This window comes from Dama dama, chromosome 11 (assembly GCF_033118175.1).
Source record: "Dama dama isolate Ldn47 chromosome 11, ASM3311817v1, whole genome shotgun sequence".
Classification (NCBI taxonomy): domain Eukaryota; kingdom Metazoa; phylum Chordata; class Mammalia; order Artiodactyla; family Cervidae; genus Dama; species Dama dama.
Genome location: NC_083691.1, coordinates 12,972,137 through 12,998,764, shown reverse-complemented (window position 1 = coordinate 12,998,764; position 26,628 = coordinate 12,972,137). Strand labels below are relative to the sequence as shown.

The following is a 26,628-nucleotide window of genomic DNA, read 5'->3' as shown; positions in this document are numbered from 1 at the left end:
AGTACTCACTGAATATGTGGAATGAATAAATGAGTGAGTTCTGGGTGCCGAATCAGAGGCAGACTGGTAAGGAGGTTAAGATCGCAAATTCTAAAATCAGAATTGCCAGGTTTAAACTTTACCTCTGACTCTTTCAAAGAAACTCGTTCCTCTATCAATAAAATGGGTATAATAATAACAGTCTCACAGATCTGTTTAGGTTTAAATGAGATAATGCACAGCTATTAATATCCTGATTACATCTTTATTTTATGCTTTTGTTTACATCTAGACAATATAAGGGCAAGAAAAGTTTCGGAAGCGTCATCCTTCATTTTATTCCTTAGTTTACACCAGTGAGATGAAACCAGGAAACCACACATTCAGTGTCTCTGAATTCCTCCTCCTGGGCCTGTCTGAGCACCAGGAACAGCAGCCTCTTCTCTTTGGCATCTTCCTGAGCATGTACCTGATCACCGTGGTGGGGAACGTTGCCATCAGCCTGGCCATTGTCTCTGACCCTCACCTCCACACCCCCATGTACTTCTTCCTGGCCCACTTCTCCCTCACTGACCTGGGTTTATCATCCACCACGGTCCCCAGGATGTTGGTGAACATCCAGGCTCACAGGCATACCATCACCTATGCTGGATGCCTGTGTCAGATCTACTTCTTCCTGTGGTTCATTGGTCTAGATGTTTTCCTCCTGGCAGTGATGGCATATGACCGGCTGGTAGCCATCTGCCACCCTCTTCACTATACCTTGGTCATGAGTCCCAGATGCTGTATCCTGCTGGTAGTCATGTCCCTAATCCTTGCTCAGGCATACTCTCTAACCCACACCCTTCTCCTGGCTCAGATATCCTTCTGCACTGACAGGATCATCCCCCACTTCTTTTGTGAACTTCTCCCCCTGTTGAAGCTCTCTTGTTCTGATACTTATGCCAACAGGTGTGTGTTGACATACTGGGGAGGGGCTTTAACCGTCTTGATCCCCTTGCTGATTGTCATTTCCTATGCCCGCATTGTGGCTGCCATAGTGCACATCCCATCAGCGAGTGGGAAGTGGAAAGCCTTCTCCACCTGCAGCTCCCACCTCTCAGCAATTTGCTTGTTCTACGTGTCTGCTATTGGGGTGTACTTCATTCCCTCCTCTGTGGATTCAGCCAGCAAGGACAGGATTGCAGCAGTGATGTACGCTGTGGTGACCCCCATGCTGAACCCATTCATCTACAGCCTGAGGAACAGAGACATGAAGAGTGCCTTGAAGAGACTTCTGAGCAGAAGGGCACTGCAGTCTCCATGAGGTCAAAGAAATCATTTGGAGGAATTCAGGGGAAATCAACTTACAGAGTTACCTTGGTTCCTCCATCCAAATTCTGCATCTGCCACTTGCTAGCTTTCCAACCCAGGGCAAATTGAATAAACTCAGTGAGACACAATTTCCTTACTCACAAAGGAAAGTAATAAAACACTCTCTACCACGCAGGGTTTCTGGAAAGGTTAGAAGAAAAAATATGTGTGTGTATGCAAATTCATTTTTTATGGTAAACTCCCAGAAAGTTCATTATTATGTGCATCATCATTTGAGTTTTTTCATTTTTATTTTATAATGGAGTACAGTGAAAGTTGGACTGTGAAGAAAGCTGAGTGCCAAAAAACTGATGCTTTTGAACTGTGGTGTTGGAGAAGACTCTTGAGAGTCCCTTAGACTGCAAGGAGATCCAACCAGTCCTCCTAAAGGAGATCAGTTGTGGGTTGTTCACTGGAAGGACTGATGCTGAAGCTGAAACTTCAATACTTTGGCCACCTCATGCGAAGAGCTGACTCATTAGAAAAGATCCTGATGCTGGGAGGGATTGGAGGCAGGAGGAGAAGGGGACGACAGAGGATGAGATGGCTGGATGGCATCACCAACTCTATGGACATGAGTTTGAGTAGACTCCAGGAGTTGGTGACGGACAGGGAGGCCTGGCGTGCTGCAATTCATGAGGCTGCAAAGAGTCAGATATGACTGCGCGACTGAACTGAACTGAACTGAACTGAACAGTTGATTTACAAAATTGTATTAGTTTCAGGTGTATAGCAAAGTGATTCAGTTATACATACACATATATATCTTCTTTTTCAAATTCTTTTCCCATGTAGGTTATTACAGAATATTGAGTAGAGTTTCCTGTATTATACAGTAGGTCCTTGTTAGTTATCCGTTTTAAATGGGTGGGTGTGTTCAGTTGTTCAGCCATGTTTGAATCTTTGCAACCCCATGGAGTCTGACAGGCTCCTCCATCCATGGCATTTTCCAGACAAGAATACTGAAGTGGGTTGCCATTTCCTTCTACAGGCATCTGCCCAACCCAGGGATAGAACCCACATCTCCTGCATCTCATCTTCTGCATTGGCAGGTGAATTCTTTGCATGTATCAATCTCAAAGTACTCTGTTGTGTAAATTTACTTAGATCTTCATTATTTTCAGCAATAGACAACATGAAATTTTGAGGCAAGTATTGTGCAGAAGAGAAAGCAAAGGTTCAAACAGGCTAAATTATATACCCGAAATAATTAATTATTACCACAGGAAGTAAGTGACAGAGTCAGAATTTGAACCGAGATATCTGATTCCAAAATGCATACACTTGGTTCAGTGGACATGAAATACACATATTCTTCTCAATTACTAGCTTTCTCTCTTTTTTTTTCTTGCTTCACATTGTTCACATACACAGTTCCAATCAACAACTTCTCCCAATACGAGCAAATGAATTGAAAACAAGGTAAGGCAAATAAGAAGCTAGAGAATGAGAGTGTGAAACAGGCCCAGAGATTCTCTCTCCTTAGGAGTGCACACCCTCTGCTTGAGCATAAGCCCTTACTTAGATATCCTGCAATAACTTGTGAATCAAGCCACATGATCAGGGAGAAGGGAACTTGGGACCCTATTGTTTGAGACTCTCACCAAGTTTCTTTCATGAAACCATCATCTTTCTTCAGCAATATGGTGACAGTCCAGGTTAGATCTGCTTTAAAAAGTAACTGTATCAGTTTCACTAGTGCATCTCCCCAGGGATGCTGCTAAGGATATATTCTAACAATCTGCAGAGGATTTTTTAATAAAATATAGGAGGAAATTTGGAACCTGTACTGCACTCTGTATTTCTCCCCCACATAACTGAGATTCTACTGAAATCTCACTGATAAACTCAGATTTTTTAAATAGTTTTTTAAATGAAAGTAAAACTTACATTAGTATCAGAAATACTAGGGTTTATAAATTAGATTTATTGTTCACTGTATGACTTTCAACAAGTTCTCAACATCTCTGAGTCTGCTTCCATATATAAACACATGAATAGTATTTGATAGCAACTACAGTAACTATCATCTAAGGCTGCTGTGAAAATTCATATAAATGATAACACATAAAATGCTTATCACAGTGATACTTATAATCTGCAAATTCTGTGTAAAATACAAATAATACCGAATTTTCTCTTCTTTTCTCTCTCTTTTCTTCTCTCCTTCCCAACTTCTCTCTTCCCTTCCACCTGCTGTCAGAGAGAAGCCTGACATTTACCATTGTAAATGCACAAGTGATATGTCCACCCTAACTTTTTCCTAGTGAGTGAAGCTCTGGTATCAGGAAATTGCTTCCAAGTTTAAAAAGATACTGGGGATGTGTCTCAATACTAAGGCTCTATCTGAACCACCTTCTCCTTCAATGGTGCAAGCAATTATAATTCTCTGCTACTCTCCATGCTTTCTACTGATGCCAATCAGGGTTACAATAAAGTGGCAAATCCCTGACTTTTCTTGCTGCCTGCAGTCTAGACAAATGTTGATTTCACCACCCTTTCTTGCTTTTTAGTGTTTGAGGATCAATTGAATCATAAAGCAGACACTAATAAATGAATTAATGGACAGGATCCATCTTAAGTGGCAGTTCCCAGTCTGCACACATTGTCAAGTTGACATGAAGAGAATGATTGGAGATCCTGAGATCAGGAACAATAGATTATCATGTTGCCTCATATATAGGGCAATAGATTCTCATCTTTTCTTGATATTATTCTGTATCCTTTCAGATATTTCTCCTGCCTTGGACACTTCTATTTTCTGTTTTGCAATGATCTACTCTCACTTCAAGGCCCATTACAAATGTTTCCTTCTGGGTGAAATCCTCCTGGATTCACCCACCCAGAGGGAATTATTAATTTACACATGCATGTACCCACACACTTTTGCAAACTTTTCTATAAAGTGATTGTAAATAGATGTTTACATTTAGCTATCTTGGGTCCACATGTTTAGTTGCTTGAGGATAGATAGTGTGTCTTAAATGCAGTAATTAGAAGAGTGTGGAAGTGGTAAATAAATCAACAAATAGGCAAGTGAATAGAACAAAATAGAATAGAATACTCAGAAATAAAAATTTAGAGTATATACAGATAGAACTTCCATTCTGGTACACAGATGCATTGTTTCAATAAGTGTCCTAGAATAAGTGAATTGCCATTTGTCATACAGGTCCTAGGAAGAAACATGGTAAATTCCTCTTTAACATCAGTATTGAGAATGACTTTCATTCAAAATCAGGAGGTAACACAAATTGGATAAATTTGATCATATAAAAACTTAAAACTTTTCACGACAAAGAAACCCTGTAAACCAAATAAAAGATCATTGACAAACTGAAAAAAATAAGATATTTGCAATGTATGTCACAAATAAAGACAAACTGTGCTTAAACTGAGAGAGAAAAACATACCAACTCTATTCACTTCCTGATATGATGTAATAAGGAGACAATTACACTTTTGTGATATGTCACACTGGTATCAGCTCAGTCTAATCGTGAAGAAACATCTGATAACTCCAAATGAGGGACAAAATTCTACAAAATAATTGTCCAGTATTCTTCATATATATCAAGGACATAAGAAACAAAAGAACTCTACAGTATTAAAGGAAATTTGACAGTGAAATATAGTGTGTGATCCTGGATTGGCTCCTAGCTTAAAAAGGACATTACGGGGACAAGTAGCAAAATTTGAAAAAAAAAGTCTACTGATTATTTAATAGAAGTTTATCAATATTAATACCTTGATTTTGATAAGTACATTACAGTAACTGGTTATCAGATATATAAGAATATTATTCACTATTTTACACTATTTTGAGAATCAAAAATGATTTCATAATCAACTGCAAAATAATTCAACACAGAACAAGTTTAACAAATAATAAATAATGAAATATGTAGGAACCCCTAAATTAACCACCATACTTCTGAAAAGAAATCATGAGTCCAAAAAAAAAAAGGGAAATAAGATAATATTTTAAGTTGTAAAAGGTAGAAAAGACAACATATCAACGTTGACCAGCTTCAGATAAAGCATTGCTTAAAGGGAAATTTATCACTTTAAATACTTACATTGAAAGAGAATAAAAACATCAACAAAAAATAACAAAATGTCTACCTTAGAAAGCTATAAAAGGCAGGATAAAAGATAGCAAAAGTATCTGTATAAGTACAAGGAAGTATAATAAATATAAAAGTATAAGTAGAAGGAAAACATAATAAAAATAAACACAGAAGTACTGAAACACAGTATTGATAAGAGAAAGAGACAATAAAAAAAAAATTTGATTCTTTGAAAAATCAGCAAAACTGATAAACAGCTACCAGATAGTAAGGAAAAATGAGAGAAAGCCAGTTGGATATATCATAGAAGGAAGAAGAATTCTCACTGATCAGAGGTGGTAAACTTTATATGGACAAAATTGTCCAACTGGATGAAATAGACAAACTCTTTGGAAAAGAATAGTTGAGTCACTTACTATACAGTAGAAATCAAGCACAACATTGTAAACCAACTATACTTCAATAATTTTTTTAAAAAATAAATGCCAAAGGTAAAACTGACAATTGTGAATTTGGTTCACTTTGCTCCCTTTTCTAGACATATTAATGAAAGACAAGAATTGACAGCATGGACAGCTAGCCACTAAAGGCATGATATGAAAGCCAAATGACTCCGCAAAAGTATTTAAAGAAACCAGCCAAAGCACAGCGTGTACTGGAGAATCACACCCACTCCTGTCCTGAATCCAGGGTTCTGATGGGAAAGACTAGACTCATGGAGTAATATTTGCCACCCCAAAGTATCTCTTAGACTTGTCCATTAGTTCAAGTTGACAACAATTAAGGCCTAAAAGACTCAGGAAGAACCTCGACCTTTCCCAGAATGCCCTAAAAGAAGGTGACAGAGGACTTGTCCCAGGAAGGAAGCCATCACCATGGATCACTACAGTGTGAACTAGGGGTGGCAGACAGAGACGAACCTAACCAAGTCTGTTAAAATCTCTCTCTGTGCCCAGTGTTTATAAGACAGTACTTGTCATTCATGAAATACACTGATGATTCACACTGTAGGATTTGGGAGCTTAAGTGAATGATTTTGAGATCACTTTTCTCAAAATGTAAGTAAATATGGTAGGGGATGGTATTGCTTTACAAACACATGGGTTCTACAGAGCATAACTGCAAAATATGGCTTGAGGATTAAAGTCCCTGAGAAGAGAGTGTGTGAATTCCCAAAAGCCTGCTCAGTGCCACCTTCATGTCCTTGTTCCTGAGGCTGTAAATGAAGGGGTTCAGCATCGGTGTCACCACAGTGTAAAACACAGCCGCAAGCCTGTCCTCACCCCCAGAATGTGATGAAGGAGGGCACAGGTAGACCCCGACTGCCGTGCCGTAGAACAAGAAGACCACCGTGAGGTGGGACCCACAGGTGGAAAAGGCCTTTTGCCTGCCAGAGGCAGATGGGACCCTGAGGATGCTGGAGATGATACGTGTATATGACAGGATGATCAGGGAGAGAGGACCTGTCAGTATCATGGAGCCCACAGCGAACAGGGCTACCTGGTTGATGCTAGTATCTGAGCAAGAGAGTTGCAGCAGAGGAACCACATCACAGAAGAAGTGATGGATAGTGTTGTCTGCACAGAAAGAAAGCCTGGCCATGAGCAGGGTGTGCAAGAGGGCAGCGAGGTTGGTGAGAACCCAGCATGCTGCCAGAAGGAGCATGCACACAAGAGGACTCATGAGTGTGGAGTAGTGAAGGGGCCGGCAGATGGCCACATAGCGGTCATAGGCCATCACCCCCAAGAGGAAGTCATCCAGTGCCCCGAATGTCATGAACAAGTGCATCTGGGCCAAACACCCCCCATAGGATATGGTCTGACTGTGAGTCTGGATGTTCACCAGCATCTTGGGAACCGTGGTGGAAGAAAAACTGGCATCAGCCAAAGAGAGGTTGGCCAGGAAGAAGTACATGGGGGTGTGGAGGTGGGGGTCAGAGCCGATGGCCAGGATGATGAGCAGATTTCCTAGCATGGTGACCAGGTACAAGGCCAGGAAGATGCCAAATAGGAGCGGCTGCTGCTCTGGGCTCTCAGAAAGACCCAAGAGGAGGAATTCAGTGACACTGGACTGGTTTATCTGGTCCATGCCACCACACTTTCTGAAGGGAGAGAAGACAGAGATGTCAGAGACTGTACAAAAGGTGGTACTTCCAACTCTCTTTGAAAGAGACGCCCCTTCATCCAGATCATATATGTGCACATCCCAAGTCCTGGATCTTCTCACATGGTGCCTATTGTTCCCTGTTTATCCCACCTAGGAAGGAACAGCTAGAGACAGAGATTTAATGCAAAAGCAAGGTGATGTGAACTAGTTGAAAAGCTAAGTCCAGGTTATGATCATCCCTATGAAATATTCACTAAGATCCACGATCCTTGGCTTCTAAGTCCTTGGCTTATCTAATTCACAAGCCATAAGAGCTGCCACCTTGAACCCTAAGCATGCTATAAAGCAATATTGAAATGACTACTCATCAATTTTACTATATCCATTTCACAAATGAGCTTTCCAAATCAGTAAAGTGAATCAGTTGCATAATATCACAAGGTAGTAAATACAAACTGGGACTCTAAAGCCACCTCCCATATCCTTGAATACTATATATCACAGCCACCTCTGAACTTAACCTCTTCCACTGCAGAAAGCAGATATAGAGGATCTGCTCCGTAAGGGAGCCATTACCAGCTCTCATCTCAGGATGCTCTGAGAGGAGGCAGGCAGAACTGGCATCTTTGTGGGTCTCAGAGGGAAGCTAACCCTCCTGTTTCTCACAGCCCTTGCCACATTTCTCCTGCCCCAAAACATCACTACCAAGGAACCCACCCTGCTCCTACAGGTCTCTTTTTAGCCTCAGAGAGTCATGCCTCAAGCACCCAGGGCTCGTCTTAACCAGTGACAGTGAGGACCCAGACTGCTGGTTGCATTGGGCCAGCAGGGGAGCAGCGCCCCGACCGCAGTAAAGGATGTTAGAGGCGCTTTGTGCACTCACCACGGGCGTGTTTCTAGGTTTGGGGCCTCTGGGGGCTGGGTTTCCTGCTGCTCCTCAGAGACAAATATGGAATAATTGCTCTACTTCCTGCTCTAGCTCCTAGACCAGTTCTCACCAAGGAGCAGGCAGGAGGGAGTGCCGAGTGCATTGGTGGCTTTGCATTTGATAAGTTTTTCCCCAGGGATGTGTGTGTATCTCTGCTCTTGGTGTGATAGTTGCTCTGGAGTATCTCCTGGGAAAGCTGGAAACTGTGGCAGAAAGGAGTCAGAACAGGAGGTGGAGGGGAACTCTTTTGGATTCCAAACCTGGTTCCCAAACACCCTGATCCTCAAACAGGTTAAGTGATTTACCTGACATTACACAGCTAGTAAGTGGCAGAGTCAGAATGTGAACTGAGGTACCCTAGTCCACCTACCAACTCGATGGACATGAGTTTGAGTAAACCCCGGGAGTTGGTGAGGGACAGGGAGGCCTGGTGTGCTGCGATTCATGGGGTCGCAAAGAGTCGGACACGACTGAGCGACTGAACTGATCCTGGTCCAAAATGCATATGCTTAATGGTTCAGTGGACATGAAATACACGTATTCTTCTCCATTACTAATTTTCTCTCTCTCTCTCTCTCTCTCTCTTTTTTTTTTTTTTTTTTTTTGCTTCCTTCATTGTCCACAAACTCAGTTCCAATCAACAACTTCTCCCAGTACGAGCAAATAATTGAAAACAAGATAGAGCAAATAAGAAGCTGGAGAAGGAGAGTGTGAAACAGCCTCAGAGATTCTCTCTTCTTAAGGGTGCACACCCACTTCTTGAGCATAAGTCCTTACTTAGATATCCTGAAATGACTTGTGAATCAAGCCACATGATCAGAGAGAAGGGAACTTGGGACCACATTGTTTGAGACTTTTACCTAGTATCTTTTACTGAACCATCTTCATTCTTCAGCACTATGGCAACAGTCTCTGCTTAGATCTGCTTTAAAATGTAATTGTATCAGTTTCATTATTGCATATCCCCTAGGGATGTGATGCTTCTAAGGATATATCCTAACCATCTGCAGAGGATTTTTTAATAAAATGTAGGAGAAAGTTTGGAACCTGCATTGTACTCTGTATTTCTTCCCCACATAATTAGACTCTACTGACATCTCACTGATAAACTTAGACTATCAAAATAGCTTTTTTAATGAAAGTAAGACTTACATTATTGTCAGAAATACTTGAGTTTATGCATTAAATTTACTATTCACTATGTGTGTAACTTTCAGCAAGTTCTCAACATCTCTGCATCTCAGTTTCCAAATATAAACATATGAATAGCATTTAATAGCAACTACAGTAACTGTCATCTAAAGCTGTTGTGAAAATTCATATAAATGAAAACACATATAAAATGCTTAACACGGTATCTCAGACATATGCTATCCTCTGCAAATTCTGCTTAAAACACAAATAATACAGAATTCTCTCTTCTTTTCTCCTCTCTTTTCCAAATTCTCTTCCCTTCCACCTCCTATCAGAGAAAAGCTTGACATGTGCCATTGTAAAAGCACAAGTGATATGCCCACCCTAACTTTTTCCCTAGTGAGTGAATCTCTGGTACCAAGAAATTGTTTCCAAGTTTAAAAAGACATTGGGGATGTATCTCAATAGTAAGGCTCTATCATGACCCTGGATCATCTTTTCCTTGAATGGTGCATGCAATTATAATTCTCTGCTACTCTCCATGCTTTCTACTGATGCCAATCAGCGTTACCAGAGAGTGGTAAATCCCCGAATTTTCTTGCTGCCTGAAGTCTCAACAAATGTTGGTTCCACCAACCTTTCTTGCTTTTTGGTGTTTTAGCATTAATTGAACAATAAGCAGACATTAACCAATGAATGGCCAGGAGCCATCTTAAGTGGCAGTTCCAAGTTTGCATATGTTGTCAAGTTGACATCAAGAAAATGACTGGAGATCCTGGGATCAGGAACATTAGATTCACATGTCCCCTCAGCTATAAAGTGATAGATTGTCATCTTCCTTTCTTCACATTATTCTGTATCTTTTCATATGTTTCTCCTGCCTTAATAAACTTCTCCTATTTTCTATTTTGCAATGACCTAGCCTCACTTCAAGGCCCATTACAAATGCTTCCTTCTGAATGAAATCGTCCTGGACTCATCCACCCAGACAGAATTATTAATTCACTTCTGTATGTATTCACATACTTTTGAAACCTTTTCTATAAAATTATTTTAAACAGGTGTTTCAGTTCAGTGAGTCACTCAGTCATGTCCAACTCTTTGTGACCCCATGAACTGCATCATGCCAGGACTCCCTGTCCATCACCAACTCCTGGAGTCCACCCAAACTCATGTCCATTGAATTGGTGATGCCATCCAACCATCTCATTCTCTGTTGTCCCCTTCTCCTCCTGCCCTCAATCTTTCCCAGCATCAGGGTCTTTTCAAATGAGTCAGCTCTTCACATGAGGTGGCCAGAGTATTGGAGTTTCAGCTTCAACATCAGTCCCTCCAATGAACACCCAGGACTGATTTCCTTTAGGATGGACTGGTTGGATCTCCTTGCAGTCCAAGGACTCTCAAGAGTCTTCTCCAATACCACAGTTCAAAAGCATCAATTCTTCAGCACTCAGCTTTCTTTATAGTCCAAATCTGACATCCATACATAACGACTGGAAAAACCATAGCCTTGACTAGATGGACCATTGTTGGCAAAGTAATGTCTCTGCTTTTTAATATGCTGTCTAGGTTGGTCTCTTGATGAAAGTGAAAGAGAAGAGTGAAAAAGTTGGCTTAATGAAATTAAAAGACATTTACTCCTTGGAAGGAAAGTTATGACCAACCTAGACAGCATATTAAAAAGCAGAGGCATCACTTTGTCAACAAATGTCCATCTAGTCAAGGCTATGGTTTTTCCAGTCATCGTGTATGGATGTGAGAGTTGGACTATAAAGAAAACTGAGCGCCGAAGGATTGATGCTTTTGAACTGTGGTGTTGGAGAAGACTCTTGAGAGTCCCTTGGACTGCAAGGAGATCCAACCAGTTCATCCTAAAGGAGATCAGTCCTGGGTGTTCATTGGAAGGACTGATGTTGAAGCTGAAACTCCAATACTTTGGCCACCTCATGCGAAGGGCTGACTCATTTGAAAAGACCCTGATGCTGGGAAAGATTGAAGGCAGGAGGAGAAGGGGATGACAGAGGATGAGATGGTTGGATGGCATCACTGACTCAATGGGCATGGGTTTGGGTGGACTCCAGGAGTTGGTGATGGACAGGGAGGCCTGGCATGCTGCGGTTCATTGGGTCACAAAGAGTTGGACACAACTGAGCAACTGAACTGAACTAAGTTGGTCATAACTTACCTTCCAAGGAGTAAGCATCTTTTAATTTCATGGCTGCAATCACCATCTGCAGGGATTTTGGAGTCCAGAAACTAAAGTCTGCCACTGTTTCCACTGTTTCCCCATCTATTTGTCATGAAGTGATGGGACCAGATGCCATGATCCTAGTTTTCTGAATTTTGAGCTTTAGGCCAACTTTTCCAGTCTCCTCTTTCACTTTCATCAAGAGGCTCTTTAGTTCCTCTTCACTTTCTGCCATAAGGGTGGTGTCATCTGCATATCTGAGGTTATTGATATTTCTCCTGGCAATCTTGATTCCAACTTGTGCTTCTTCCAGCCCAGCGTTTCTCATGATGTATTCTGCATATAAGTTAAATAATCAGGGTGACAATATACAGCCTTGATGTATTTATAACCTTTAGCTATTTTGGATCTCTATGTTTAGCTGCTTAAGGATAGAAAGTGTGTCTTAAATGCAGTAGTTAAAAGAGTGTGGAACTGGTGAATGAATCAACAAATAGGCAAGTGAATAGAACAGAGTAGAATAACATGCAGAAATGAAAATTTAGAGTATGTACAGATAGAACTTACATAATGGTACAAAGATGCATTGTTTAACAAATGTCCTAGTGTATGGGAATTGCCATTTGTCATACAGGTGCTAGGAAGAAACATGATAATTTCCCTTTGACATCAGTATTGAGGAAAACTTTCATTCAAAATCAAGAGGTAATACATTGGATAAATTTGATCATATCAAAACTTAAAACTTTTCATGACAAAGAAACCCTGCAAACAAATTAAAAGACAATTGACAAACCAAAAAAAAAGATATTTATAGTTTATGTCACAAATAAAGACGAACAGCACTTAAACTGAGAGAGAAAAACATACCAACTCTATTCACTTTCTGATATGATGTAATAAGGATATAACTTCATTTTTGCGATATATCAAGTGGTATCAGCTCAGTTTAATCGTGAAGAAACATTTGATAACTCCAAATGAGGGACAAAATTCTACAAAATAGCTGTCCAGTGCTCTTCATATATATCAAGGACATGAAAATCAAGGCTGTCCAATACACTTCATCTATATCAAGGACATGAAAACCAAAAGAACTATACAAAATTAAAGGAAATTTTGACAGTGAAATTTCATGTGTGATATTGGGTTGGATCCTAGATGAAAAAGGACCTTACTGGGACAAGTAACAAAATTTGAATAAAGTCTACTGATTATTTAATGAAAGTTTATCAGTATTAATAATATCCTGATTTTGATAAATACACTACAGTAATTGGGAAAACTGGTGATCAGGTATATAAGAATACTGTTCAGTATTTTTGCACTATTCTGAGAGACTAAAATGATTTTATAATCAAGCATAAAATAATTAAAAAGAGAAAAACTTTTAAAAATTAATGAATAATAAAATATGTAGGACTCCATAAATTAAGCACAAGACGTATACAAAAATCAAGAGTCAAAAAATAAATCACAAAGGAAATAAAACAATATTTTAAGTTACAAGACATAGAAAAGATAACATATCAACATTGATGAACTTCAGATAAAGCAATACTTAAAGGGAAATTTATCACTTTAAATACTTAAATTGAAAGAGAATAAAAAACATCAACAAAAATAACAAAACGTTCTACCTTAGAAAGCTATAAAAGGCACAATAAGAGATACCAAAAGTAAGTAGAAGAAAGACACAATAAAAATAGATACAAAAGTAGTGAAATACAGTATTGATAATTTCAGTTCAGTTCAGTCGCTCAGTCATGTCCAACTCTGAGATCCCAATGGACTGCAGCACACCAAGCTTCTCTGTCCATCACCAACTCCCAGAGCCTACTCAAACTCTTGTCCATTGAGTTAGTGATGCCATCCACTCATCTCCACCTCTGTCGTCCCCTTCTCCTCCCACTTTCAACTTTCCCAGAAAGAGAAACAGGGTCTTTTCAAATGAGTCAGTTCTTCGCAGTAGGTAGCCAAAGTATTGGAGTTTCAGCTTCTGCATCAGTCCTTCCAATGAATATTCAGGATTGATTTCCTTTAGGATGGACTGGTTGGATCTCCTTGCAGTCCAAGCACTCTCAAGAGTCTTCTCCAACACCACAGTTCAAAAACATCAATTCTTTGGCGCTCAGCTTTCTTTATAATCCAACTCTCACATCCATACATCAATATGGGACAAGTATTGATAACAGATAGAGTCATTTAAAAGAAACTAGTTGATTCTTTGAGAAACCAAAAAAACTGACAAACAGGTACTAGATAGTTAGGAAAAATGAGAGAAAAAAATTAAATATATCATGGAAGGAAAGAATTCTCAATGATCAGCAGTGGCAAACTTTGTATGGACAAATTTGTCCAATTGGATGAAATAGACAAATTCTTTGGAAAAGAATAGCTGAGTCACTTGCTATACAGTAGAAATCAAGCACAACATTGTAAACCAACTATACTTCAATAATTTAAAAAAAAAAAAATGCCAAAGGTAAAACTGACAATTGTGAATTTGGTTCACTTTTGCTCCCTTTTCTAGACATACTAATGAAAGACAAAAATTGACAGCATGGAAAATTAGCCACTAAAGGCATGATATGAAAGCCAAATGATTCCACCCATAAGTATTTTTTTTTCCTAGAAAATGAAATTTAATATAACCTCCACTTGGAAATAAAAAAAGACAATTTAAAATGGACACAAATAAAGGACTAGCCACACAAAAGTATTTAAAGAAACCAGCCAAAGCACAGCATGTACTGGAAAATCACACCCACTCCTGTCCTGAATCCAGGGTTCTGATGGGAAAGACTAGAATAGTGGAGCAATATTTGCCACCCCAAAGTGTCTCTGTAACTTGTCAATTAGTTCTAGCTGACAACAATTAAGGCCTAAAAGACTCAGGAAGAACCTCGACCTTTCCCAGAACTCCCTCAGAAGGTAGACAGAGGACTTGTCCCAGGAAGGAAGCCATCACCATGGATCACTACAGTGTGAACTAGGGGTGGTAGACAGAGAGGAACCTAACCAAGTCTGTTAAAATTTCTCTCTGTGTCCAGTGTTTATAAGACAGTACTTGTCATTCATGAAATACACTGATGATTCACACTGTAGGATTTGGGAGCTTAAGTGAATGATTTTGAGATCACTTTTCTCAAAATGTAAGTAAATATGGTAGGGGATAGTATTGCTTTACAAACACATGAGTTCTACAGAGTGAAATTGCAAAATATGGATTTAGGATTAAAGTCCCTGAGAAGAGAGTGTGTGAATTCCCAAAAGCCTGCTCAGTGCCACCTTCATGTCCTTGTTCCTGAGGCTGTAAATGAAGGGGTTCAGCATCGGTGTCACCACAGTGTAAAACACAGCCGCAAGCCTGTCCTCACCCCCAGAATGTGATGAAGGAGGGCACAGGTAGACCCCGATTGCCGTGCCGTAGAACAAGAAGACCACTGTGAGGTGGGACCCACAGGTGGAAAAGGCCTTTTGCCTGCCAGAGGCAGATGGGACCCTGAGGATGCTGGAGATGATACGTGTATATGACAGGATGATCAGGGAGAGAGGACCTGTCAGTATCATGGAGCCCACAGCGAACAGGGCTACCTGGTTGATACTAGTATCCGAGCAGGAGAGTTGCAGCAGAGGAACCACATCACAGAAGAAGTGATGGATAGTGTTGTCTGCACAGAAAGAAAGCCTGGCCATGAGCAGGGTGTGCAAGAGGGCAGCGAGGTTGGTGAGAACCCAGCATGCTGCCAGAAGGAGCATGCACACAAGAGGACTCATGAGTGTGGAGTAGTGAAGGGGCCGGCAGATGGCCACATAGCGGTCATAGGCCATCACCCCCAAGAGGAAGTCATCCAGTGCCCCGAATGTCATGAACAAGTGCATCTGGGCCAAACACCCCCCATAGGATATGGTCTGACTGTGAGTCTGGATGTTCACCAGCATCTTGGGAACCGTGGTGGAAGAAAAACTGGCATCAGCCAAAGAGAGGTTGGCCAGGAAGAAGTACATGGGGGTGTGGAGGTGGGGGTCAGAGCCGATGGCCAGGATGATGAGCAGATTTCCTAGCATGGTGACCAGGTACAAGGCCAGGAAGATGCCAAATAGGAGCGGCTGCTGCTCTGGGCTCTCAGAAAGACCCAAGAGGAGGAATTCAGTGACACTGGACTGGTTTATCTGGTCCATGCCACCACACTTTCTGAAGGGAGAGAAGACAAAGATGTCAGAGACTGTACAAAAGGTGGTATTTCTAACTCTCTTTGATAGAGACCCTCCCCATCCAGTTCATATATGTGCACATCCCATGTCCTAGATCTTTCCACATGGTGCCTATTGCTCCCCATTCATCTCACCGGGGAAGGAACAGCCAGAGACAGGGATTTAATGCAAAAGCAGGATAGATAGCTAAGTCCAGGTTATGATCACCCCTACGAAATATTCTCTAAGATCCACCATCCTTGGCTTCCCAGTCCTTGGCTCATCTAATTCACAAGCAGTAAGAATGCCCACCTTTAACCCTAAGCATGCTGTAGAGCAGCATTTAATTGACTTCTTGTGAATTTTATCATATACTTTTCACAAATGAGTTTTCCAAATTCACTGGAATGAAGTCGCTTGCATCATATCATCATATCATATCACTGGGACCTTGAAGCCACTTCTCATATCCTTGAATAGTATACATCACAACCACCTCTGAACTAACCTCTTCCACTACAGAAAGCAGACATGAGGGAGCTGTTACCAGCTCTCATCTCAGGACAGTATGCGAGGCAGGAGGCAGGACTGGGGTCTCTGTGGGTCTCAGAGGGAAACATAACCCTTCCTTTTCTCATAGCACTCACCACATTTCTCCTGCCCAAAAACATCACTACCAAGGAACCCACCCTGCTCCTACAGGTCTCCTTTTAGCCTCAGAGGACTACGCCTCAAGCACGCCGGGCTTATCTTAACCAGTGACAGTGAGGACCCAGACCTCTGGTTGCATCAGGTCAGCAGGGGAGCAGCGCCCAGACTGCAGTGATGGATGTGAGAGACTCTTTGTGCACTCGCCACGGGCGTGTTTCTAGGTTCGGGGCCTCTGGGGGCTGGGTTTCCTGCTGCTCCTCAGGGACAAATATGGAATAATTGCTCTACTTCCTGCTCTAGCTCCTAGACCAGTTCTCACCAAGGATCAGGCAGGAGGAAGTGCCGAGTGCATTGGTGGTTTTGCATTTGATAAATCAGTTTTTTCCCCAGGGATGTGTGTGTATCTCTGCTCTTGGTGTGGTGATTGTTCTAGGGTATCTCCTGGGAAAGCTGGAAACTGCAGCAGAAAGGAGTCAGAACAGGAGGTGGAGGGGAACTCTTTTGGATTCCAAACCTGGTCCCCAAATACCCTGGTTCTCCTCCTTAGGTGGGGTGGGGCGGCGGGGCGGGTGGTGGCAGGGGAGATGTTTGACTTCTATGAGACCTTGGGTTTCCTGTTCTTGCTAAGAGGGTGATTAGCTTAGACTGCTGGCTCCCACTCATGGAAATAATCCTTGAGTAACTGAAGTAAATCAAAAATCCAGGAAACCATAGTAACAGTATCAAAACATGGGAAACGCACAGAGAAAATGAAGTCAGTTTTGGTCTGGAATGGGATGTGGGGGCAGAAGCGTGGGTCAAGACTGGGCAGAGGAAGGAGGTAATGTGAGAGGATGTTGGGGAAAAGTTAGCTCAAGTCTGCGCTTGCCTCTCCCTGGCTCTTCCTAGAAAAATCACAGCCTCCCTCTGCTGAAAAAATGGACAACCAAGGCTTAGACATCTACACAAGAGACCTTCTGGATAATGAAATAGTGGAGGATAGTCACTAGTCTAAGCCATTCATGCTTCAATTCTTCCTACCAAATACCTAAAGTTGAGGTGCTACTATGGGTAGACTGTCTTTTTTTTCCTTTTTTTTATAGTTTGGCTCAAAGTATATTGTAGACCAAAGGTTATTTTAACTGGGAATTACCACCCACTCAGAAGCATGTATTTTTTTTTATTTCTTTTTCAAATTCCTTTCCCATTTAGGTTATTACAGAGTATTGAGCAGTTCCCTGTGCTATTCAGTAGGTTATCTATTTTAAATATAGCAGTACATACATGTAAATCCCAAATTCCCTATCTATCCCTCTCCCAACCTTTCTCCAGTGGTAAATTTGTTCTCTGTGAGCCTGTTTCTGTTTTGTAAATATGTTCATCTGTATCATTTTTTTAAGAGTCTGTGTGTAAGTGATATCACATGATATTTATGAGACTGCTTTTTCAAATCTTTTCTGTGGTTTTATAGAATACCATGATGTCCTGCTTAAACTAATCTTCCAGAAATTACAAAATAACATAGTCCTCTTTTTTTTTCCATTTATTTTTATTCACTGGAGGCTAATTACTTTACAATATTGTAGTGGTTTTTGCCATACATTGACAAGAATCAGCCATGGATTTACATGTGTTACACTCCCACCTCCCTCCCCATCCCATCCCTCTGGGTCTTCCCAGTGCACCAGCCCTGAGCACCCATCTCGTGCATCCACCCTGGGCTGGTGATCTGTTTCACCCTTGATAGTATACTTGTTTCAATGCTCTTCTCTCTGAACATCCCACCCTCGCCTTCTCCCAATGGATGAAACTGGAGCCCATTATACAGAGTGAAGTAAGCCAGAAAGATAAAGACCAATACAGTATACTAACACATATATATATGGAATTTAAAAAGATGGTAACGATAACTCTATATGCAAAACAGAAAAAGAGACACAGATGTACAGAACATGGTCTTCTTAATGGGTATCTCTCCTACCAGTGGCCCTCATTATGCTAAACTCTAATCCTTGGAGCTCTTTTCTTGATACCAACATGAACAGAAAACACTCTAACTGCCTTTCCTTACCTTCTGTGGTGACATCTTACATGCCAGGGCTTAGAAGGATCATTTTGAACTAGACACGAGTTCATCTCTTCCTTGCCACCCTTCCTTTCCATTCTTCCTTTTCAGTTTTGCCCCCATTACAACTGGGATAGAAGCCAGACTGAGGACAGGTTGTCAGTTATCAACCACTCACCATTTAACGCCCCACTCCCAGCTGTACACCAGAGCTGCTCTGGCACCCTGGTGATCTGCCAAAGTAACAAATTCTGCCAAAATTTTCTGCCTCTAAAGGGTAATTTAATTAAAATAATGCTAACCATGATCTCACTCAGGAAGCAGGGATCACGGCTTCAAATCCTACCTGCAACAGTGTGGATAGCAGAGACAGGGCAGGAAAGATTAAAACTGGTCAAATTCAGGAGCATCTTCCATCAAGTTATGTAGGCCCTTCCATCAGACAAATATGTCTGGAAAGGGGGTATCAACTGGACCACAGTACGCCCAAATTAATTAGTCCTACCAATGCCTCAGGTCAAAGCACCTACGTGGTACAAAGGCTATTGCTCAGCCTTCCGGATTTTCATGGCCTGGATATGACTACTGTGGACAAAAACTTTGGCCCAGCACACTGCAGGCTGATAGGTGGACCCACCTGGCAACGTGATAGCTCTAGGCTCTGTTTCAGCAACGCCCTCACTCATACTGATGTGGGTTCTTCCACACCGCTGACATAGCCAGTCATTAGATGATGTCATAATTGCAGTCTCACTTTGCTGGCAAATTTCTCTTTAGTGTTTAAATCAATCCCTGTAGACCCTCTTAAACTCGAAAAGGAGTCACATCACGCAGGAAGTAGCACATATGCTTGCTGCATGCCCCCCCATTAAGATTCTTGAATTCACGTCCACTTCCCACCTCTCAAAGACCATTACTGAAAGGTCAGTGGGAGCCTAACCTGAAGGTGCATGCAGTGAGCACTTTTGGAGTTATTTTATGTCCAGTGTGACGCCAATAAAGCAGCATCTTTTTGAATCACTGAGTTCCTCATTTTCTAACTACATTTTTACATTTCTGAGACTCCCTGGCCAACAAAGTTTTGTGCTTCAAAGTCCTAAAATCAGACCAAGATTGTCATAAACCCAGTTGGGTTCATGACCTCATGCTCAGCCAACACCATGCTGGCTTGATGGGTCACCAGATGATACCAGACTCACAGCTGGACCCGTCCCTGGTGATGACTCCAGACTCAAGCTGGGCTCATCTGGATGGTGACTTTGCTCCATTCATCGGACTCATCCAGGTGGACATTTCCACAGTTTTGAATCCTCTCTATGTCTCCTACCCCGTGGTCCCTTCACCCTCTATACCCCTCCTGCTCTTCCTATCCCTTCTTCCCCAGTCCAACCCCCACCTAAACAAGCTTCTCCTTCCATCCTTGCACTTCCTGCTCCTTCCCCAGATCTCTGCACTTCTAGCTTCACTCTGATAGACCACTGTCACCTGAAGATGCCTCACAAAATAATTTCTATGGAAGTGTCACTAAGTGAACAACCATGTTTTAAAGCATATGAATTGTCGGGTAGCCAAAAGGCACCCTCTCTACTGCCTGGCCTTTTTGTACAGTATCCGATGGATCTTAAAGAAAGCTTCACAGTAACACAACCCACTGCCTCTTCAGCTACTTGATAGGCCACATCTCTGAACCTTGACCTTGGCTGTTCTCCTGGTCTTCCCTTAAAAATACTAACTCCTCACTATTAACAGATGCAAACTATTATATGTAGAATGGATAAAAAATAAGGTTCTACTATATAGCACAGGGAACTATATTCAATAGCCTGCAATAAATCACAATGGAAAAGAATATGAAAAAGAATATGAAAATATGAATATGAAAAGAATATGAAAATATTAAAAATATATGTAATGTATGGATCACTTTCTGTGCAGCAGAAATTAACACATCATTGTTAATCAATTATGCTCTAATAAAAAATAAAATACTAACTGCAACTATCCAGAGTAGCCCCATATCATCCCATGATCAAAATGCTTACCAGAAACATACCAGTTCATGATTGCTCATACTGAATGCTAAGTCTAAGATTTTTAGCTCATGAAGATTATTCTTTTATTCCCCTAAGTATCCCTTATTCCTGCACTGATTTAGGCCTCTTACTCAGGCTTCTCCTCATAATTTAACTTGTACTATCTGCATTTTGGGTTCCTGCCCATAAACAAAGCTCACCAACCACCTTCTCACCACAAAGCATGTTATATTCTTGCCAATTGCTTTATTCTGCTCACCACATGGGAGTCACCAGTGCTGCCATGGAAGCCACAACATTGTACAACAAAATAAAATAATCAGTACCAATCAAGAAATATCCAAAATAATATCTGAATATGCTGTTTTCCTGCCACCACCCTTGAAGCCCTGACTGAAAGGCAATGCTCCCTGGTCACTGCAGTTGCTAACAATCCCTTAGATTATCTGCCATCAGCCAAGCAGGCGTTTGTTGCCTGAAGGGTACATGTTGCAGTATGTGAATACACAACACAGAGTTAATCAGAGAGCATAGCACATGGTCTTGCCTCCAGCAGAACATTTTCCCCAGTCCCACTTCTTAACCACAGAGAGTTCCCAAACCCTTTCTCTCTTTTGTCAAAGCCAACTGCTTGCTCACACCCAGGTCTCCCCAGGAGTCCTTTAGTGTGAGTGGTAAACTTTCTCTTAAATTATCTTCCTGTCTTGAGTTATTCAGATGTCTCTGACATCTGAACAAAATCATGTGCCTTCTGATATATGTGCTGTGTATACCTATCAAAGGTTTACAGTGTGAATATTCAATACACACACACATATTAATAATAAAGCAAAACATGGTAAAATGTTAGCCTTTCTGGAATGTGGGTGAAGGGCATACAGGAATTCATTTTGTCATCTTTACAACATTTTTCTAAGTCTGAAATCATTTAAAAATTATATTAAAAAATTCTGAGTCCCAGCTGGAACTCTGCCCAAGGTAAGTTTGAACTTGGAACCATGCCTGAGAAGGAAGGAATGCGAGTCAGCCCTTGCATTAGAGACACTCTCCCCTGTGACTCCTCCAGTCCCCTCTGGCTCCTGGACATGCTACTCCCAAAATGGTAGCAAGAAATTGGCCGATTAATCCACAGGGGTTCCTCCTTGACTATGAAGAGAAGCTGAGGATTTAAGCAACAGTCTGAAAGAGGCATCTGAACTCACAACAAGCACAGGTCAGAAGGAGCTGGAAATCCGCACCTGCTGGAGGATCTATCTGGGTTTGAGTGTGAGTATGTCTGTGTTCATGATTATGTGTATGTGTGTGTATGCTTGTGTACGAGTTGTCTGATGGTCATGTGTGTATCGTGTATGCTTGTGTATTTATTGCTTCGTAGTTTGTGTGTGGGGGCTGTGTATGACTGTGTACGTGTTGTTTGATAGCCGTGTATGGTGTGTCTTCTGTACCTGACTCAGAGCCTGATTCTCTTCCTGAGTTAGACCCAATCCAGGCCTGTTTTAGCACATGGAGATCTAGTTATCAGCCTCATAACATGCGATTAGCAGCTCCTGAGCAGTGCCCATGATCTTAAATACCTGCCTCCTGCTGTCATGATGGGGCATGTCCCCCACCAGGCAGGCATTACAGCTCAGGGTGAGCGCTCGGCATCAGGGCTGCTGGAGCGGATGCCCGACCTCACCAAGGAACCAAGGTCACACAGGGCTCAACCTCCACTCAGCAGCCAGAGCTTAGTGTGTGTCTGACCTGTGTTTGTGGGTGACACACTCGTGAGCGAGAGCCGGAATGTGTGTTGTTTGCTTCTGTCTCTGTGTTTGTCACCATGGGGACAGGTTGATGGTGGTGGTGAATAGGCTTAGCCTACTCATGCTAACTGCCTTCACTGCACAAGGATTTGGGGCACAAGCAAACCTCAATTAAGGGAGTGTGTGTGCTGCTTGTAGTGAGTGTATGACTGGGTGTGCATGTGTGTTGTTGGTGTGTGTCTTGTGAGATTTTTGATTTGTAGTTGGCCTTGGATGTTTCTGATGGTGTGTATGTATAGTGATGAGCTATGTGTTTGCGGTATGTTTATGTATCTTACCAGGTGTGTCATGCTGTGCCAGTGGTGTGTTGTGAGTGTATTGTTGGGTGACATGTGATTGTGCATTGTATACGTCTTGCCTTGTGTGTTATTTATGACTTGTACATATAGGAGTGTTTATGAACTGAACCAGACTGGTTATCCTTCCCCCAGAATGAGTCTCAGACACAGGTGACAGGAATCCTCAGATCAGCAGGGTGTGTGTGTGTGTGCATGAGAGAGAGAGATTTGCATGTGTGTTTGAGGGCTCCTGACTTGCATCTATGACCTCAATTATCTCCTTATGTGACCTTCTTCTAAGGTAACATCAACTGATATAACCAATGCTCCAAGTGACTGTTTCCTGTAGAGGATCCGCCCTCATTTTCAGACACCTGAGAGGGACTGAGTGTCTCAAAGTTTTGTATCTCTTTGCTTCATTTAATGTCCCAGCAAAGAAACACTAGGCACCCTGCTGAGTGAAGTTAGAGAGCAAGAGCCCCCCCCCCCCAAAAAAAAACGGGTGCAAGACCTTGGAAGGCCACTTAATTCTTTTATTTCAGTTTACATGTCTATAAAACGGAAGCTCACAAACCCTCAATAAGTATCCATGGCTTAAACATAAGCTAATGTATGTGAGAGCCCTTTGGCAGCTGGAAATTATACAAATATGAATGAAAGGAATTATCTAGACAGACACTAAGAGAATTCAGGACAACTTCAGTTTCCTTGCAGCCCTCAAATAACACAGTGTCTGGTGCCCATAACAATGAAAGGGGATGCTTCCATATTAAAGGCACAGAATCTGATCACAGGAATAGTATTAGACTGAACTACATGAAGTAACTAATAGTTGATCATTTTTAACCTACAGAAAATGGCAATTTTATATGTGTAGTACATATATATTCTTATATATTCTTATTTGTATATTCCTATACATATGTGCAGTATATTCATGTGTATGTATGTATATGAATATAGTTCAATCTATATCATATGGGGATATATACACATATGTATATGCCCCAGGTTCCATATATCTTTTTATACAGTCCATCTATGTATGTATATATATACACATATCACCATATATATTTGAATATATATGCATCCGATCTCTGACAGCTACATCAGCTACATGCCTGTGAAATTTATATCATTTATGCTGTCATTTCCTAAAAGTTTAAAAGCAGAAAGAACACTAATGCTTAGGACCATAAAAATTTTGTTGTAAGGCTGATACGTGTATTTAATTAGTAAATGTATGTAAAGTTTTAGTCGCTCAGTCGTGTCCAACTCTTTGCTACCCCATGGACTGTAGCACACCAGGCTCTTCTGTCCATGGGATTCTCCAGGCAAGAATACTGATGTGAGTTACCATTTCCTTCTCCAGAGGATTTTCCCTACCCAGGGATCAAACCCGGGTCTCCTGCATTGCAGGCAGATTCTTTACCATCTGAGCCATCAGGGAAGCCCAATAATGTATGAAAAACCCTTAGCATCGTGCTGGTAACATAGTATAATCCCCTAAGTGTTCACCATCATTATGAAAGATAGTCTGTGGACTATTTTGTTTGGGGAGCTATCCTGGCATCAAGTGGTGTTAAGCCATTTCTAGAGGACCAATGAGTTTATAGCTCTAGGTCAATGGCACTGACCAGGGTCCCAGGAGGTGTGTCACAAGGCTCCAACACCACCACCTCAGCCCAGAAACACCTGAGAGCAATTTACAGAGACTCATCTACTGTTTCTGCCACAGTGAAGTATTATGGTTTGGCGCCATCTCATTGTCATAAACTATCCCAGCAAGTTTACAGAAAATATTCTCCCAGAAGAAAGGGACCTTGCCTTTCTTATCCACTGCTGCATTTTCAATCCTGAGTAGAGGGCAGGGTTCAGACTCAATGTTCAATAAATAATGGTTGAATGAAACAGCAATCATTCTCCGGCCTTTGTGCACTGAGGTCTTGTTGGCTACTTCTGGGTGTGATGTTTTCCTGGATCCAGATTGGGATACAGAAAGGATGCATGCATCCACAGGGGCTAGAAATGAATAGAAAGATAGTTTAAAATTCATTGTTTTCTCAGAAAATGCAGTTCAGAATATATCCCTGCCATTCTTCCTGATGTTCCTAAACCCCCTTTATCCCCAGCACGGTATGAGACGTGAGAACCAGAGCAGCGTGTCCGAGTTCCTCCTCCTGGGGTTCCCTATTCAGCCAGAGCAGCGGGACATGGTCTTCGCCCTGTTCCTGGGCGTGTACCTGACCACGGTGCTGGGCAACCTGCTCATCATTCTGCTCATCAGGCTGGACCCTCGCCTCCACACCCCCATGTACTTCTTCCTCAGCCACTTGGCCCTCACTGACGTCTCCTTCTCATCTGTCACTCTCCCTAAGATGCTCATGAACATGCAGACTCGATGCCAAGCTATCACATACGCAGGGTGCATTTCACAGGTGTATTTCTTTATATTCTTCGGTTGCCTTGACAGTTTTCTTCTTGCCATAATGGCCTATGACAGGCACATGGCTGTGTGTCACCCTCTCCGCTACACTGCCATCATGAGGGATGAGTTTTGTGTCATCCTAGCGGCTGGGTGCTGGCTCGCCGCTTGTGCCCAAGCTCTGTTGCACACCCTCCTTGTGGACCAGTTGACTTTCTGTGCAGGGACTGTCATCCCTCACTTCTTCTGTGATCTTGCTGTTGTGCTCAAGGCCTCCTGCTCCGACACCTCCCTCAATGAGCTGCTCATTCTCACTGAAGGAGGACTGATCTTCACCTTGCCTTTGGGTGGTATCTTGGCCTCCTATATCCACATGGCAGCCATCATCCTGAAGGTCCCCTCCTTCACAAGAATCTTCAAAGCCTTGTCTACCTGTGGTTCTCACCTCTTCGTAGTGTTTTTATATTATGGGACTATTGCAGGTGTGTACTATTTCCCCTCATCAGGCAACTCCAAAGTCAAGGACATAGTTGCTTCATTGATGTACATGGTAGTCACCCCCATGCTGAACCCCTTCATCTACAGCCTGAGGAATAAGGATATGAAACATGCTCTTCAGAAATTTTTCAGGACCATGGGCACCCCTGGCTATCGTTAGTTCCTTCCGTATGTCATGGGCACTCATAAGGCTGTAAAATATGTTTCCTTTAGAAGCTGTAACTTGGACAAATCTTATCACTGACACCATTTTTCTCTCAGCCTCATTTTATATTTTCTCTCTTCTTTTTCTTCACCTGATTTTTTTTCCCTATCTGCTCTCTGAATTCTGTATATTAATGTTTCTGCACTGAAATTCCAAGCCCTTCCTATGACGGTCACTGCAAGCTGTGGGACTTTGAATCCACTTCCCTGAGATTTTAGCTTTCTTGTCTCCATATTTTTCTTCAGTAACCTTCTCTGTCTGGTACTGATATCAACACATAGTCATATGAATTTCCTTAATACCACCAAATCTCATTTATTTCATGTGTGAGGAATTCAGAAGAAGTTACCAAACTGGTTTATCTATGGAATGGTATCAATTACAGTTGGCATTAATTCATATACAATTTTAATGTGCAATTTATTTAATCCTCAACACCAACCTCTTATAAGGATGCTAAGATTTTCCAAATTTACAGAGAAGCAAAGAAAAGTCCAGGCTCTCCAGGTGGTACTAATGGTAAAGATCATGCCTGCCAATGCAGGAAACATACACGACAAAGGTTCTATCACTGGGTGAGGATGATCCCCTTGAGGAGAACATGGCAACCAACTCTACTATTCTTGCCTGGAGAATCCCATGGACAGAGCAGACTGGCAGGCTATATATAGTCCATAAGGTTGCAAAGAGTCAGACACAACTGAAGCGACTTATCACACACACACAGACGAAGT

General features: G+C 41.8%; 3 protein-coding genes across 3 annotated transcripts; 1 reads left to right on the top strand and 2 right to left on the bottom strand.

Moving 5' to 3' along the window:
* The first annotated feature begins 340 nt into the window (after positions 1 to 340).
* LOC133065267 (olfactory receptor 1J4-like) lies at positions 341 to 25,849 on the top strand. Its single transcript, XM_061156085.1, has 3 exons — positions 341 to 832; positions 6,109 to 6,122; positions 24,910 to 25,849. Exons 1-3 carry the CDS (start codon positions 341 to 343, stop codon positions 25,847 to 25,849), a joined length of 1,446 nt encoding a protein of 481 aa, XP_061012068.1.
* LOC133065429 (olfactory receptor 1N2-like) lies at positions 6,543 to 7,490 on the bottom strand. The gene has a single exon (XM_061156192.1). The coding sequence runs from the start codon at positions 7,488 to 7,490 to the stop codon at positions 6,543 to 6,545; it is 948 nt and encodes a 315-aa protein (XP_061012175.1).
* Positions 14,996 to 15,943, bottom strand: LOC133065428 (olfactory receptor 1N2-like). The gene has a single exon (XM_061156191.1). The coding sequence runs from the start codon at positions 15,941 to 15,943 to the stop codon at positions 14,996 to 14,998; it is 948 nt and encodes a 315-aa protein (XP_061012174.1).
* Positions 25,850 to 26,628: the final 779 nt, after the last annotated feature.

Coding starts and splice junctions, on each gene's coding strand:
- LOC133065428 (XM_061156191.1), bottom strand. CDS start 15,943: ATGGACCAGATAAACCAGTCCAGTGTCACTGAATTCCTCCTCTTGGGT.
- LOC133065429 (XM_061156192.1), bottom strand. CDS start 7,490: ATGGACCAGATAAACCAGTCCAGTGTCACTGAATTCCTCCTCTTGGGT.
- LOC133065267 (XM_061156085.1), top strand. CDS start 341: ATGAAACCAGGAAACCACACATTCAGTGTCTCTGAATTCCTCCTCCTG.